Source organism: Amblyraja radiata, chromosome 4 (genome assembly GCF_010909765.2).
Source record: "Amblyraja radiata isolate CabotCenter1 chromosome 4, sAmbRad1.1.pri, whole genome shotgun sequence".
NCBI lineage: Eukaryota > Metazoa > Chordata > Chondrichthyes > Rajiformes > Rajidae > Amblyraja > Amblyraja radiata.
The window spans coordinates 34,611,905-34,628,510 of NC_045959.1; the positions used below are offsets into that span (position 1 = coordinate 34,611,905).

Below are 16,606 nucleotides of genomic sequence, written 5' to 3' on the forward strand. Positions count from 1 at the left end.
ACATGCAGCATGGTCGACACAAGGTCGTAGGAGGTCTTCGTAACTCTCCTCCACGCTCGAGGCCTCAGCTAGGTCACTGCAATTTTTTCAATATGTCGAAACATTTTTTACTCAAAGGTTTAGTCGTAGTAGGTCATAGTAGGTCTTCATGTTAGTCGTAGGTAGTCGAGGGTAATCGAAGATAGTCAAAGGTAGTCGTAGATAGTGTTCATCATAGTCGAAGGGAGGTTGAAGGGAGGTCGAAGGAGATTGAAGGAGGTCGTCTTCACTCTCCACTATTCGGTGTCCAATTTTCCCAAAGTTAGTCGTAGCTAGTCGTAGCTAGTCATAGCTAGTCGAAGCTGCTCTTCAACATAGTCAAAGGAGGTTGAAGGAGGTCTTCTACATTGTTGAAGGAGGTCTTCAACATGTCATTTTTTCAAACTCTTCTAAACTAGCCAATTAGGTCGCTGAAGTGGGACAGCCCCTTTAGATTGACTGCAGCCAGCGGAGGATTTTTGCCTTGATTCTCACTGACATCATCTTTAGCAGAACTACATGTAATGGGCCTGTCCCACGTAGGCGATATTCTAGGCGACTTTTTGGACGACTGCTGGAGACTCTGCGGTCGCCACATATTTACGGGTGGTTGCCGAGGAATCGACTTCATGGTTGCGAGGAGTTCCCGCATTTTGGGAACTTCTTGTTCTTGCGTATGGCGTGCACTGCCTGAAGTTGTAGGGCAACTTGTTCGATTTGATCTTATTTGATTGCGCACGCTGGTTGATTGCATTCATCGGAACAGGGCGGACCACGTGAAGGTTGCAATCTTCCACCCCATTTTGGGAACTAGTCGTGGCCTCATTATGGTCGCTGCGAATTTTTCAACATGTTGAAAAGTTAATGGCTACCAGAACGAAGCCGCCATGGAGAGTAGCGAGAATTCTCGTGCCGTAGGTGGGTCAACAGGAGGTCCAAGTGGGTTGCCAGGAGGTTGAAGGTTCTCGTAGGTTGTAGCCGGTGCTGGCCGGTGAATTTCATTGGCTCATTGGGAAAAAAAAAAGGTAAGCAGTCATTTTCAGAACCAAGGATAACCGACCGGTAATGTTAAATGTCCGCCGAACTTCACAACCGTGTATCTCTGGCTTCTTAAAAGTTGTCTCCACTCCTTCTCTCTTCTTCTCCCCCCTTCTCCCCACCACTTTTAAAGGACTTACCTGTTCATCGTGGTGTGTGTCTGTATCACCTTGGCTTTGCACCGTGTGAATTTCACTCAGACAGCTCTCTCCACGCTTGCCCTGTCCCCCGCCTGCATAACGGGCTGGTGAAGAAAGCGATGTGTGTGTGTGTGTGTTGCCGGCAGTCGCTTGAAAAATCACCTAAGTGGTACAGGCTCATTACCTCTCTCTGTTAAATGAGACGTCTCATCCCACTGAACTCGACTCCTTGAACTGAGGTGATAATGATGTCTAGAGCAATGTTATGGTGAACTGTTCCCGATGTTGGGGGAGCAGTGGTGGCCAATTAACTGGATGTTTTCAAGAGAGAGTTAGATTTAACTCTTAGGGCTAATGGAATTAAGGGATAGGGGGAGAAAGCAGGAAGGGGGTACTGATTTTGGATGATCAGCCATGATCACATTGAATGGCGGTGCTGGCTCGATGGGGCGAATGGTCTACTCCTGCACCTATTTTCTATGTTTCCATGTAAATCAAATTGAGCATTGGGAGTAGATGACTGGTGAGTAAATGCTGCTTGATTGCATGGTAGAGAATGCTACTTTGCTGATGACTATCAGTAGACCAATGAGATGGTAATTGGCCAGGTTGGATTGGGCGACGTTTCAGGTCGAGACCCTTCTTCAGACAGAATTAAATAACATTAATCACATTAAATAAATGTGGCCAATTGGAAAGAAAGGAGAAAAACCAAGGCACATGTTGGATGTAGATTACAGCAGTTTAAGTAGAGAGAAGGAGGGAAGGTAATAAAATGTCAGGTAACTAATGGGGGACATTAGAATATTTATACAACATGCTTTATACAGGATGTAGATTTATTGTTGACAGGTGAGTCATTAATTCAGGAGATCTATTATTTGATCACATTTTTGCTATGTGCCGATGTAGTCTCAGATCAGCAGAAAGTAAAAATCGTGGAGTAGAATCAGTTTGATCAAATAAATGAGCAAACGATGAAAGCATTAAAAGTGCAGAAACTTCATTGAGAGTAACCTTTTGGTTGTAAAAGATGCATACATCACCTACACTTTGTATGGCTGACAATGATAAATAGAAAATGATTGCTAATGCAGCCAAAGTTGCTGTGTGATTTCTTGTCAAACTTATTTAAAGAGAAGATTACATAGATTACTGAATAATAATAGTTTCAGAATTAATAGTATTGCACGTTAAGGTCATGACTTTTCAATATTTACAGTACATAACTTTTTTGATCCACTGAAATTTTTAGCATTTTAGTCTTTCTGCCTTTCGGCCCACCGAAACCGCGCTGACCAGCGATCACCATATGCAGTGCCATGGCCAGATGGGGCTATGAAACTGGCCAAACCACCTGTGAATGTGGAGAAGAGGACCATACAATGCAGCACTGCCTTGTCAGCCCCCTACTACCCAACCAGTGCAGCTCAAAGGATCTTGCAGTGTTCAACAAAAACGCAAAGGACTGTGTAAAGGAATGGGAAACTGTCATATAGTCAACCAGCTTCAAAGACACGAAAAGAAGAAGAACCATATGCAGTGGCACTGTCTTCCACACTCAGGACAATTTACAATTTTTACCGGAGCCAATTAACCTACAAACCTGTACATCTTGGAAAGAGTGGGAGGAAACCAGAGCACCCGGAGAAAACCCACGTGGTCACAGGGAGAATGTACAGACTTCGTGCAGGCATCAACCAAAGTCAGGATTGAACCCAGGTCTCTGGCACTGTAAGGGAGCAACTCTCCCGCTGCCCCACTGTTCAGCCCTACTTGGCGTATATTCATTGGAAATAATTCTCCCTTCCTCTCTACCCAGGTAGAACTTCCAAAAAACAGAGTCCCACTTTCAGTTGTATTTACAATAAAATACAACTATAAAATACAAAAATAAAAACAATCATGTATTCAAACTAAAGTACATCAGAAGTCATTGGGGTCTAAAGGGTGAAAAGGTGTTTCGTGTTTCACGTTTTGACCTCCTTGTTGTCCCAGCACTGACTGAAAAGGCAAATATTGCTTCACTCTTATTTTCACCGGGCTTGTTTTGTAATTTACCACCTTCTAATCATTAAATTTAACCCTGAGTAAACCTACATTGATATGAATTGTACAAACTCAATTTTATTTTTTATTCACACAAATAAAATGATTCGATTGCAAAAATTCCCATTGTGCTTTTTATTCTATATGAGGCACAGATGCAGAATATTGAACAGTCTGAGCAATGAAGCAGAATGCCAGAACATTTCCAGTGTTCATATGTAATTCATGTTTTGGTTTGGTGATAATTGTACCTGTTCTTTGGGAAGGTGAAGAGCAATCGGTTTCCAATTGAGAGTTCAAATGTTCATTCAAAGGGCTTTAGAAGTTACTACTCCAGTAGCATTCAGTGGAGGACAAGTTTCAGATATGAGAGAGCCTCATAAGACATTTGCAAAGTAAAACCAAGTTGATAGTAAACCAATATAGATCATATCTGATGCAAATTTCTCCTTTAGCATTGCAATCCATAACATAAAAAGCGATGCCTGCCTCTTTGTAGGTACGTCAAACAATCCATATTCCAGGCATACACTGACCTTATCCCTGAACTCTATCTCGATTACTTTGATATAAAAAGTAAAGTTGTTGTTGCTCCATCCAGATCACTTCATAATAAAATAATGCTTTTGCTAAAATTATATTGAGTATCAGATATGCTCAATGGTTCCATCATTATCCAGCAAATATGATAGCAAATGACTTAACAAATTGAAAAAATGCCCAGGATATATCAGCTCCCATACTTATGTGCTGATCTGTGCATCAGTCATGCAGAATTCATTGCAGCGAATACTAATCCATCAGCACTCCGCCAACATATTCTGTGAAGGCGTGACAATCCTATTTAGATTTGTCATCAGATATCAGCAATTTTAAGAAAAAAATGAATCATCCGATGATATTAAGTATGAAAAGTATCTTGTGGAGAGTCATGAGAAAATTGCACAATAACTTTGAAGAGTTTGTTTTATATGTGGATTGGGGGTAAACTATCACAGGTTGTCGTAGTTTGAGATTAAAAACAATTGCGTCAAGGATAAACCTGGTCTGCACGATTGGCCTTAATCCTTTTTCTTATGTCCTTTTCATTGCAGGGTTTATTTATACTTGTGGAGGCACATTACAAGGATTAAATGGCACGATAGAAAGTCCTGGCTTCCCATATGGGTATCCAAATGGTGCAAACTGTACGTGGATCATTGTGGCAGAAGAACGCAATAGAATACAGATTGTGTTCCAATCATTTGCTCTGGAAGAAGAGTATGATTATCTGGCATTGTATGATGGGCAGCCACATCCTGTAAACTTCAGGACAAGGCAAGTAATGCTTTGCAAGGATTGTGATTTGCTCATGCAAAATTGTTTACTGACCTGTATCATTTCGATAAATATCTGTGTTACCAACTGTATGTATACTAGGAAAGACTTTCAATGATTTGGCATCTAGTTGAGCATAGGCATTGTGTACAAAAAGGCCTGTTCCTGTACTTCACTATTCAATGTTTTTTTGTTACATTAATTTAACAATATCAAGGGTTTGGTGTTATTTTCTTAAATGACATGTTTCTCATTATTCCTTCAGCAAAACTTTGATATATTTCTTCTGTGCAAACCTGTGAATTTACTTTGTTTCTAAGTGTTTTCTGTAGACAAAGTTGGTCACACCTTTAATGAACACATATGTCACCTGGCCTGAAAAATAAATAATGATGTTTAATTTTTTAGAGGTGCCAGTACGCTATACACTAAAAAAAGCACCGGTTTCTAACTTAATTACATTTTGAACATGTTAGCTTGAAAGTATCACCTTAGCAAATAAATCATCTCTGACCAGTGGTTTAACAATTGAGTTGTTTCACCAATGACTTGAATTTTGGTAGTTTAGTAATCCATAGAATGCAGGCAACGTTCTCAAATTTAGCAAGAAGATTCATTTTAGTTATTATTTATGATAGTTGGCACATTGAAAATCTGAAAGTTTTTACATTTATGCACCTTAATGGAGGTGCATTTTAAATAATTAACCAGTTTAGTGCAGCCAATTCAATCCAAACATACGATGTCAGAACTGCCTTAAATAAATTGAACAAATAACAATTGAGACTTATCCATTTGATTAAATTAATGTTGGCTTTTGCATTATGCTGCAGTAGTTGTGAGTGTAGATTGCACCACTTGCACCAATTGTACCTAGTAACATTAATTTAATTTGTTGTAAACATTTGAAAACAAACATATTGAAGCTGAACTGTTGCCAGATAATACATTAAAGCTCTGAGAAGCCAACATAAAAAAAACGCAATGATTTCACACAATATTGCTCATGAAAGTTTGTAGAAAAGTCTAAATGCAATTAAAAAATCACGATTTATTACTGGAGCCATTGTGACTAATAGGTGAGACACTAACAAAGTGTCGAGGAGTTGTCAAACATGGAAGTGAGCCCATCTAAGGTCTCAAGCAGTCGTTCCAGGTGCGACAAAGGTTCACCTGTTTCTCCTCCAACCTCATCTACTGCATCCGCTGCTCTAGATGTCAGCTCATTTACATCGGTGAGACCAAGCGTAGGTTGGGCGCTCGTTTCGCCGAACACCTCCGCTCAGTCCGCAATAACCTACCTGACCTCCCGGTGGCTCAGCACTTCAACTCCCCCTCCCATTCCCAATCCGACCTCTCTGTCCTGGGTCTCCTCCATTGCCAGAGTGAGCAACAGCGGAAATTGGAGGAACAGCACCTCATATTCCGTCTGGGGTCCTTGCGTCCTTATGGCATTAACATTGAATTCTCCCAATTTGGCTAGCCCGTGCTGTCTCCTCCCCTTCCTTAACCCTCTAGCTGTCTCCTCCCACCCTCCCATCCGCCCGCCCTCGGGCTCCTCCTCCTCCTCCTCCCCTTTTCCTTCTTTCTTTCCCCACCCCCCATCAGTCTGAAGAAGGGTTTCGGCCCGAAACGTCGCCTATTTCCTTCGCTCCATAGATGCTGCTGCACCCGCTGAGTTTCCCCAGCAATTGTGTGTACCATGGAAGTGAGCCCTTCAGCTTCCCAAATCCATTTGGACATTTGGACCAATTCATACATACTACTCCTATTATTTTCCCACATACCTGTCAATGCCCGAGCACCCAGAGAAAACATACATGGTCGCAGGGAGTACATGCTGATTTCACACAGACAGCACCTGAACTCAGGACTGAGCCCAGGTCTCAGGCACAACGAGGCAGCATCTTTTCAAGCTGTGCCACTCTGCTGACTAATTGTTTCAAGGACTTTGTCGGTGTCCCATTCCTGATCCAAAATGGGAAAAAATTCCATTGTGTGGACAAACGTCTGCCTGCTCAAGGAGCTCAATTTGAATGGAGAGCTTAATTGATAATAACGAGGAACGTACTGAGTTTTTGAAATCTCGTGAATAATTTAATTATTGGACTCAAGCAGTAGGTTAACTTTCAATCAACAAAGTAATGATTATGCTAAAATTTGCTGAATGGAAAACGACAGTAATTTGTTTTAATTGCTGGATGTAATGTTGAGCTTGGAGGCTTATCAATTCTCATCTATTATGGAAAAAAAAATCAAACTGCTCAAAAACAGTTTGGGTAATTGATGCAAGCCTCGAAATTATCCTTTGCTATTATAGTTTGTGAATGCTTCACGAGGTTTGTATGGAATCACTTTGCTACTTTAACAGTGTTATTAGCCAATTTACATGGAACAGCTTATATCTGTGATATTTAAAAAAAAAACATAATTGTTTTACATGAATAAGCTCCTATCAATAGCTTTGCTTCATTACCTATATTGTGCATCTTACTTTTGGATGTCACTATGATAAAGCATCAACGTGCTCCATGATTGCTGATATGGAGTTTACTGCATATGCCACACCACTGGATGATAAAACAGTTAAATATTCTTCCAAACTATTACTCAGCTTCAGTATCTTAATACTTACTGAATAGTAGGTTTATATTAAACGTCAAATTGCTATCTCTGTATCTTCCATCTATGTAATAACTGTACACGTGTGTTGCATCAATGATATTAACCATTTTAGTGGGAATATTGTGGGGCTCCTCACCTGAGATATGGTATAATTACTATTTCTTCTTATCGAGTGCACACACAAGATTAGAAGTTGTTCAGCCAGAGCTGAACACACTTCTCGGCATCTTCATACAATGGTGTCTGTCTTGTCGCTTCTTGTGTTTCTTGTGCGTGGTGGTGGAAAGATCGGTAGAAACAGGTTCGCGACGTGAACACTCTTTCCTTGACCCCGGTATAGTTACAACAGCGTGAGTGTAGTGGAGATTGTAATTAGATTAATTCCAGGAATGTTGGTGTGTGCTCTGATGAAAGGTTAAACAAACTCAGCATGTGCTCTTGAGTTTACGAGATGATCTCATTAACAGCTTGAGCAGTTTAGTTTTTTGTCATGTATACTGAGGTACAGTGAAAAGCTTTTGTTGTTTGCTATCCAGTCAGCGGAAGACAATACATGATTACAATCGAGCATAGACACAAAAAACTGGAGTAAATCAGCGGGACAGGCAGCATCTCTGGAGAGAAAGAATGGGTGATGTTTCGGGTCGAGACTCTTCTTCAGACTGGTTAGGGACAAGGGAAACAAGAGATATAGATGGTGAAATGGCGAGATAAAGAACAATGAATTAAAGATATGCAAAAAAGTAACAATGATAAAGGAAACAGGCCATTGTAAGTCGTTTGTAGGGTGAAAATGAGAAGCTAGTGCAACTTAGGTGGGGGAGGGATAGAGAGAGAGGGAATGCCGGGGCTACTCGAAGTGAAAGAAATTAATATTCATACCTGTAAGCTGTAAGCTGCACATGCGAAATATGAAATGCTCTTCTTCCAATTTGTGTTTAGCCTCACTTTGACAATGGAGGAGACTGAGGACAGAAAGGTCTGTGTGGGAATAGGAAGGAGAATTAAAGTGTTCAGCAACCGGGAGATCAGGTTGGTTCAGGTGGATTGAGCAAATGTGTTCTGCGACACGATCGCCCAGTCTGCCTTTGGTCTCAACGACCAAATCCATATCTTGAACAACGGATACAGTAGATGAGGTTCGAGGAGATGCAAGTGCACATCTGCCTAACCTGAAAGGACTGTCGGGGTCCATGGACAGAATCGAGGGAGTAGGTATAGCGACAGGTGTGGCATCTTCTGCGGTTGCAGGGGAAGTACCTGGGGAGGGGATGGTTTGGGTGGGAAGGGACGAGTTAACCAGGGAGTTGAGGAGGGAATGGTTTCTGCGGAAGGCGGAAAGTGGTGGAGATGGGAAAATGTGGATAGTGGTCGGATCCCGTTGGGGGTGGCGGAAATTTTCGGAGGATTATGTGTTGTATGCGATGGCTGATGGGGTGAAAGGTAAGGACTAGGGGGACTCTGTCTCTGTTGCGACTAGGGTGAGGGGGAGCAAGGGCAGAGTTGACATGAGTGAGGGCCCCCGTTCCCTAAAGAACGAGGATATCTCGGATGTTCAAGTATGGAACACCTCACCTTGGGCGCAGATGCAGCGTAGACGGAGGAATTGGGAGTAGGGGATAGAGTCCTTACAGGAAGCAGGGTGGGAAGAAGTGTAATAAAGATAGTTATGGGAGTCAGTGGGTTTGTAATAGACATCAGCCAATAGTCTATTTCTTGTGATGGAGACTGAGATCAAGAAAGGGGAGGAAGGTGTCAGAGATGGTCCAAGTAAATTTGAGTGCAGGATGAAAATTGGTGGTGAAGTCCATGAGTTCTGCATGGGTGCAGGAGGTAACACCGATGCAGTCATCAATCTAATGGAGATAGAGTTAGGGGATATGGCCAGTATGTGCCTGGAATGCGTCAGCAGCGCTTTAGTTTTTTCAACTTTTAAATTTTTTTTTGTATGTTTTAAAGTATGTTTTTAATGTTTCTTTGTGTGTTTTGTGTGGGGGGTGGTGTGGGGGGGTGAGGGGGAAACCGTTTTGGCCACCTCCTCCATGGAGAGGCGACTTTTTCCAGGTCACCTCCCCCGTGGCCTAACAGCAAGGATCAGCGCGGCCTTTCCCGGAGACGCGCCCGGGGCTTCAGCGGCGGGTGCAGCGTGGACTCTCGGCATGGATCGGGCGAGCCCTCGCTGGGGCTCGCTGGAGGGGAGCGCTCCGTTTCACTGGCCCAGGGCAGCCGGCAGCCTGAAGCCGAGGTCTGCACAGCTCCAGCTGGCGCGGCGTCTACAGCCCGGGATCCCTCGTGGGGGACCCGGGGGATGAAGAAGCCATCACTGCTGGCCCGCGGCCAACTTCTACCGCAGGCGCGGTGGCGACTTACCATCACCCGTGGAGGGGAGCTTCGACCGCCGGCCCTGCGTTCTGCGGTGCTTCTGGCTGCGGCACGGCAGGAACTTTAAACTTTAAATCTTCGACCGCCGGTCTGCGGCCTACACCAACTTAAAGCCGCGGTCTCCAGTGGGGAAGTGCCGACTCTGGACTTACCTGGACTTGTACCTTGTCCTTTTACCATCTGGACGCCCGCAGCAACGGCTGCGGAGGGTTGAGGTCCCGACCACGGGGGAAAATGGAGAAGGACTGACCAAATTGTGTACCTTCCACCACAGTGATGAATCCTGTGGTGGATGTTTATGTTAAATTTTTATTGTGTTTTTGTGTGTGTTCTTTATAATTGTACCACTGCTGACATATTCATTTCACTTGCACTTTATGTGTAATGTGACAAATAAACCGTATTGTATTGTATTGTAATGTATTGAATAGGGATAGTTCAACGTACCCTGCAGACACAGACACAGGCTTAGCTGGGGCCCATGCGGGTGCCCACAGCTACGCCTTGGAGGAAGTGGGAGTAGTCAAAGGGGAAGTTGTTGAGGGTGAGGGCCAGCTCCGCTAGGTGGAGTAGAGTGTTAGTAGAGAGAAAGTGGATGGTTCTGCAGTCGAGGAAGAAACAGAGGGCTTTGAGGCCTTCCTGGTGGGGGATGGAGGTGTAGAGTGACTGAACGTCTGTAGTAAAGATGAGGGAGTGGGGGCTCGGAAAGCGGAAGTTATTATTGAGATGAAGGGCATGTGAGGTACCTTGGAAATAGGTCAGGAGAGATTGGACCAGGGGGGATAGGATGGAGTTGAGGTACATGGAAATAATTTCCGTGGGACAGGGGCAGGCAGAAACAATGTGTCTCTCAGGGCAGTTTTTTTTTTGATTTTGGGGAGAAGGTAAAAACGGGCTGTGCGGGACTGGAAAACGTTAAGGTTAGAGACTGTGGGATCACGGTCCAAGGATAAGTAGGAAGAGGTGTCTGATAGTTGTCGCCTGGCCTCAGCCCAATAGAGGCCATGCCACCACAGCTAGTCACACTAGCTTCTCATTTTCACTCTACAAACAACTTACAATGGCCTGTTTCCGTTAATCATTGTTACTTTTTTGCATATCTTTCATTCAGTTCTTTATCTCTCGACATCACCGTCTATATCTCTCGTTTCCCTTATCCCTAACCACTCTGAAGAAAGGTCTCGACCCAAAATGTCACCCATTGCTTCTCTCCAGAGATGCTGCCTGTCCCGCTGAATTACTCCAGCTTTTTGTGTCTATCTTCAGTTTAAACCAGCATCTGCAGTTCCTTCTTACACATTACCATCGAGCCATTTGCAGTGTATAGATGCATGATAAGGGAATAATGTTTAGTGCAATGTAAAGGCAGTGAAGTCCAATCAAGGATAATCCGAGGGTCACCAATGAGGTGGATAGTTGTTCTGGACTGCTCTCTGGTTGTGGTAGGATGATACATTTAATTAGCATTAATAAGATAGTTGTTGAATTGGTGTTTTACCTTACTGGGTTGTCGAACTAAGGACCAGAACCTCAAAATAAATGGTCAGCCATTCAGGGCAGAGATGAGAAAACATTTCTAAATCCAAAGATTTCCAAACCTCTGGATATTTCTTTGCAAGAAGCCAGTAAGTTTGCCATAAAAGATTTTTGGAAAATAGTTATGTTTAAGAAGGAACTGCAAATGCTGGAAAATCGAAGGTAGAAAAAATGCTCAGAAACTCAGCGGGTGAGGCAGCATCTATGGAGCGAAGGAAATAGGCAACGTTTCGGGTCGAGACCCTTTTTCAGACATAGGAAGGAATAAGTGTTTTGCCTCCTCCGTCTATTTGCCTCCTCCGTCTGAAGAAGGGTCTCGACTCGAAACATTGCCTATTTCCTTCGCTCCATAGATGCTGCCTCACCCGCTGAGTTTCTCCAGCATTTTTGTCTACCTTTGGAAAATCGTGATTAGTGCAAGAAAGTAATGCTGAAGTAAAGGACCAGCCACCATCTTATCGAATGTGTCGGAAGGAACTGCAGATGCTGATTTACACCGAGAATAAACATAAAAAAGCTGGAGTAAAGCAACAGGTCAGGCAGCATCTCTGGAGAGAAGGAATGGGTGAGAAAAGGAAATGAAACATCACCTATGCCTTTTCGCCAGAGATGCTGCCTGACCTGTTGAGTTACTCCAGCTTTTGTGACTATCGTATGTAATGTTGGTGCAGGCATGAGGGTAGAATTACTTCCCCAGGTTCTCATAAAAGCAGTTCAAATCACTCAATATGATGACGATGAAATTCATAAACATTCAAGCCGAATATTTTTGAGTCTAAGAAAGTTTACTTTGGATAGAAGATCAAAGATGCTAGAAATCTGAAATAAAGCAGCACATTTGGTAAATACTAAGTAGGACTTTTAGCATTTGTTAAATGAGAAAGAATAGATTAAATTAAATGAAACATTGTGTTGTCACTCTCGTACCTTCTGGCTTAGATTTGTGAAATGATGAAATTGTCTGAAAACAGAAGATATTTTTTGAAACTTAAATGAATGACTGATATGCAAAAAATAAGCATTTGGCATGATGCCCAATGGTAACATTTCAATAGATGGAGGAGGCAAAACACTTACTCCTTCCTGTGACAGCAACACAACAAATTGCATGGATTTATTGTGTTGAAACGTAACATCTTTAAAACCAATATTCTGAGTGGGTCAGTCTGAAAGGGCTGTCCCACTTGGGTGACCTAATCCGCGAGTTCTGGCGAGTTTGCCTTCAACTCATACTTGCAGCATGGTCGACACTAGGCGTAGGAGGTCTTCGTAATGCTCCTTCATGCTCGAGAGTAGTCCCCGTGTACTCGAGGCCTCAGTTAGGTCACGGTGTACTTTTTAACTTGTTGAAAAATGCCCGCGAATAAAAAAAGGTCGCCAGGGAAAAAATCAATACTTTTTTTACTCGTATGTTTAGTTGTAGTAGGTTGGCATGTTAGTCGTAGGTAATCGAGGGTAGTCGAAGGTAGACAAAGGTAGTCGTAGATAGTCTTCATCATAGTCGAAGGGAGGTCGAAGGAGATTGAAGGGGGTCGGCTTTCCTCTCCACTATTCGGTGTCCAATTTTCCCGAAGTTAGCCATAGCTAGTCGTAGCTAGTCGAAGCTGGTCTTCAACATAGTCGAAGGAGGTCGAAGGAGTTCTTCTACATAGTCGAAGGAGGTCTTCAACATGACATTTTTTTCAAACTCTTCCAAGCTCTTCTAAACTCGGCAATTAGGTCGCCCAAGTGGGACAGCCCCTTGACGTACTGCCATGTTGTAACAGGCAATGGCAGTAATCCCTAAAATTTATTTAAAATAGTTGTTCCTCCTTAACGTGATTCATAGTCTTTCTTTCAATTCTTCTTATGTCTTATTCCACTCAATTAAGTTCAGCAGAGTTCTAATAATGTTACGGTTCAAAATGCTCTTTCCACAGATTTGATTTACTATACCGACATGTCGTTCCTTCCTTTCTTACCAAGTCTGTTTTTTTGGCTTAAGAGCCTGTCCCACTGTACGAGGTAATTCAAGAGTTCTGTCGAGTTTCCTCTGATTCGAACTGGGAGAATTACGGTAATAGCCACTCGTAGGTACTTGGGGCTCTCGTGGACATTTTTCAACATGTTGAAAATACTTCACGAGCTTGCCACGTTTCCCGAGTACCTGCCGTTAGTGTTACGAGCCGCTAAGAGATGTCCCGAGCTCTGACGTACCCGCTACGTACATTCTACGTACTTACCACGAGAGCTCTTGGGTAAATTCGTATAATGGGACAGGCCCTTTACTGTTAATTATACAACTTAATTTTGTAATAATTCCTTTTCTTGAATCATAGACATTTTTACTAAAGGCATTTGCTTTCATTAAAGTGTATAATGCATGGCAGCTGCTGGTTTCCACATACCCATGAAAGATGCTGGTGCCTCGCCACAAAATATGCTACAGAAATCATAATTAACTGGAATCTGTTCATTATCGCTGATTTGGTGAGAAATTCAACAGATAACAAAAAGAAAACCAACACATCGAAACTATTAGACCTTAATGACAGATTAACTTTTAATGGTATCAGCACTATGAACCCTGTTGAATAAATTCCTGCCATAAAAATTTATGGGGCTAACTATTATCCTAAGGCCAACTGGTGTCAAAATTGTCCAATGATGCTGAATGTCAGAAAAACCTCTGGCATTAAGACATTCAAATTGGTCAAAACTCGTTAAAATAATTGTAATAATTTGTTTTCAGAAAACAGAAAAAAACAATAAATACTTTAAACACATTTAATACTTAAGAACAATGAACTGCATTGAAATGTATTGAGGTCAACAAACGTTAAGATTAATGCAAAATAAATAAATTAACTGAAACTTGCTGGACCCTATTGAAGGTCTGCTTTGCCATAGAAATGAATGGTGTTTAGTAGAGTTTTACTTAGTTTAGTCCAGAACATAGAGTTTAGTAGAGTTTAGTAGAGTTTAACTTAGTTTAGTCCAGAACATAGAGCATAGAATATAGAAAAGTACAGCTTTGGCACAGGCCTTTAACCCACAATGCCTATGCTGATCATGTTGTCAAGATGAACTAATTGCATCTGCCTGCACATGATCCAAATCCCCCCATTCCTTGCATATCCATGTGCCTGTTGTAAATACCACTATCATACACCCACCACTCTGTAAAATAAACCTTGCTCTGTACATCTCCTCTAAGCTTTGTCCGTTTTACCATAAAGCTATCCCCTCTCGTTTTAGATATTTACACCTTGGGAAAAGGATTCTGACTATCCTATTCATGCCACTCATCAATTTATAGACTTCTATGAGGTCTTCCCTCAATCAATGGCATTGCAGAGAAAACAGTCCCAGTTTGACCAACCTCTCTGTATAAGGGTGGTGGTGGAACAAGGTGCCAGAGGAGGTAGTTGAGGTCGGGACTCTCCCAACATTTAAGGAACAGCTGGACATGTACATGGATAGGACAGGTTTGGAGCAATATGGGCCAATTGCAGGCAGGTGGGACTAGTGTAGATGGGACATATTGGGCAGTGTGGCCAAGTTGGGCCAAAGGGCCAGCTTCCACGCAGTATCACTCTATGACTCTATGACTCTAGTGACCCTGGATGACTGAGAGGAGGAATAGCAAAGAATATTGTTCCAATCTTATTGTCCTAATAATGAAATGGTAAGAACAATATATTTTCTCCCCAAAGTGAGCCAAATGGGATTTAATGATAATGCAGTAGAAGCTGTTTATTTTCTATTGTAGATTATGAATTTGAATTTAAATTGGTGCAAGGTGGACTTGAATCCCCCGATTGTTATTCCAGACCCATGGTAAACAATTTGAATTTAGCCATTGCACCACCAGTGTACCCTGCTACAGCAACTTCTTTGCTGGTGTAATCTTGGCGTTGCAGATCATTGTCCTGGCTAAAACTAAGGTGGGAATCCGAAAACTGCACGGTCAGAATTGGGAACTCATCATTTTCCCACATGCCTTGGATTTGCATCCATGGAAGAAGAAAGATGCCTTGACTGATGTTGGGAGATTCCAGAAATGGGGTTCACAGTTTAAGAATAAGGGGTAGGCCATTTAGGACTGAGATTAAGATACACTTTTTCACCCAGAGAGTTCTGAATCTGTGGAATTCTCTGCAACTGAAGGCAGTGGAGGCCTATTCACTGGATGTTTTCAAGAGAGAGTTAGCTCTTATGGCTAATGGAATCAAGGTATATGGGGTAAAAGCAGGAACTGATTTTAAATGATCAGCCATGATCATATTGAATGGTGGTGCTAGCTTGAAGGGTCGACTGGCATACTCCTGCACCTATATTTATATGTTTCTATGACTGCAGCCTTGAAACATCATCCCATTTGAGCTGAGGCAGGGTTCCCCATCCTGTGCTCAATCATTATGAGTTTACAATTTTGCACTGTCACTGGGATACTAAATACATTATCCAGCTGAGCAGAGGCTGGAGGAGGATGTGCTTTGATTGTGAACACTCTGCACTAATCACAGCCATCAGCATGTGATCTTAAGGTGATAAGGACATAAGAACTAGGAGCAGAATTAGGCCATTCGCCCCATCAAGTCTTCTCTGCCATTCAATCATGGCTGATCTATCTCTCCCTCCTAACCCCATTCTCCTGCCTTTGTCGGCAATGGGCCTGGACTCACTGGAGTTTAGAAGAATGAGGAGGGACCTCATTGAAATGTACAGAATAGTGAAAGGCCTGGATAGAGTGGATGTGGAGAGGATGTTTCCACTAGTGGGAGAGTTGAGGACTAGAGGTCATATCCTCAGAATTATAGGACGGTTCTTTTAGGAAGGAGATGAGGAGAAATATCTTTAGTCAGAAGGTGGTGAATCTGTGGAATTCTTTATAGACAATAGACAATAGGTGCAGGAGTAGGCCATTCGGCACTTTGAACCAGTACCGCCATTCAATGTGATCATGGCTGATCATCCACAATCAGCACCCCATTCCTGCCTTCTCCCCATATCCCTTGACTCCGCTATCTTTAAGAGCTCTATCTAACGCTCTCTTGAAAGCATCCAGAGAAACGACCTCCACCGCACTCTGAGGCAGAGAATTCCACAGACTCACCACTCTCTGTGTGAAAAAGTATTTCCTTATCTCCTTTCTAAATGGCTTACCTCTCCTTCTTAAACTGTGGCCCCTGGTTCTGGTCTCCCCCAACATTGGGAACATGTTTCCTGCCTCTAGCGTGTCCCAACCCTTAATAATCTTATATGTTTCAATAAGATATCCTCTCATCCTTCCAAATTCTAGAGTATACAAGCCCAGCCTCTCCATTCTATCAAGTTATGGCAGTCCGTCATCCCTGGAATTAAACTTGTGAACCTACGCTGCACACTCTTAATAGCAAGAATGTCCTTCCTCAAATTTGGAGACCAAAACTGCACACAATACTCCAGGTGTGGTCTCACTAGAGCCCTGAACAACTGCAGAAGGACCTCTTTGCCACAAAAGGCTGTGGAGATCAAAT

General features: G+C 42.7%; 1 protein-coding gene across 1 annotated transcript in view; it reads left to right on the forward strand.

Moving 5' to 3' along the window:
- Nucleotides 1-14,993, forward strand: part of LOC116972555 (CUB and sushi domain-containing protein 3-like) — a 190,772-nt gene extending 175,779 nt beyond the window's left edge. Inside the window, exons 2-4 of the mRNA XM_033020377.1 lie at nt 4,340-4,562; nt 10,001-10,113; nt 14,857-14,993. Coding sequence (XP_032876268.1) covers nt 4,340-4,562; nt 10,001-10,113; nt 14,857-14,993 — 473 coding nt within the window. The remainder of the gene's footprint in view (nt 1-4,339; nt 4,563-10,000; nt 10,114-14,856) is intronic.
- The last annotated feature ends 1,613 nt before the right edge of the window (nt 14,994-16,606 follow it).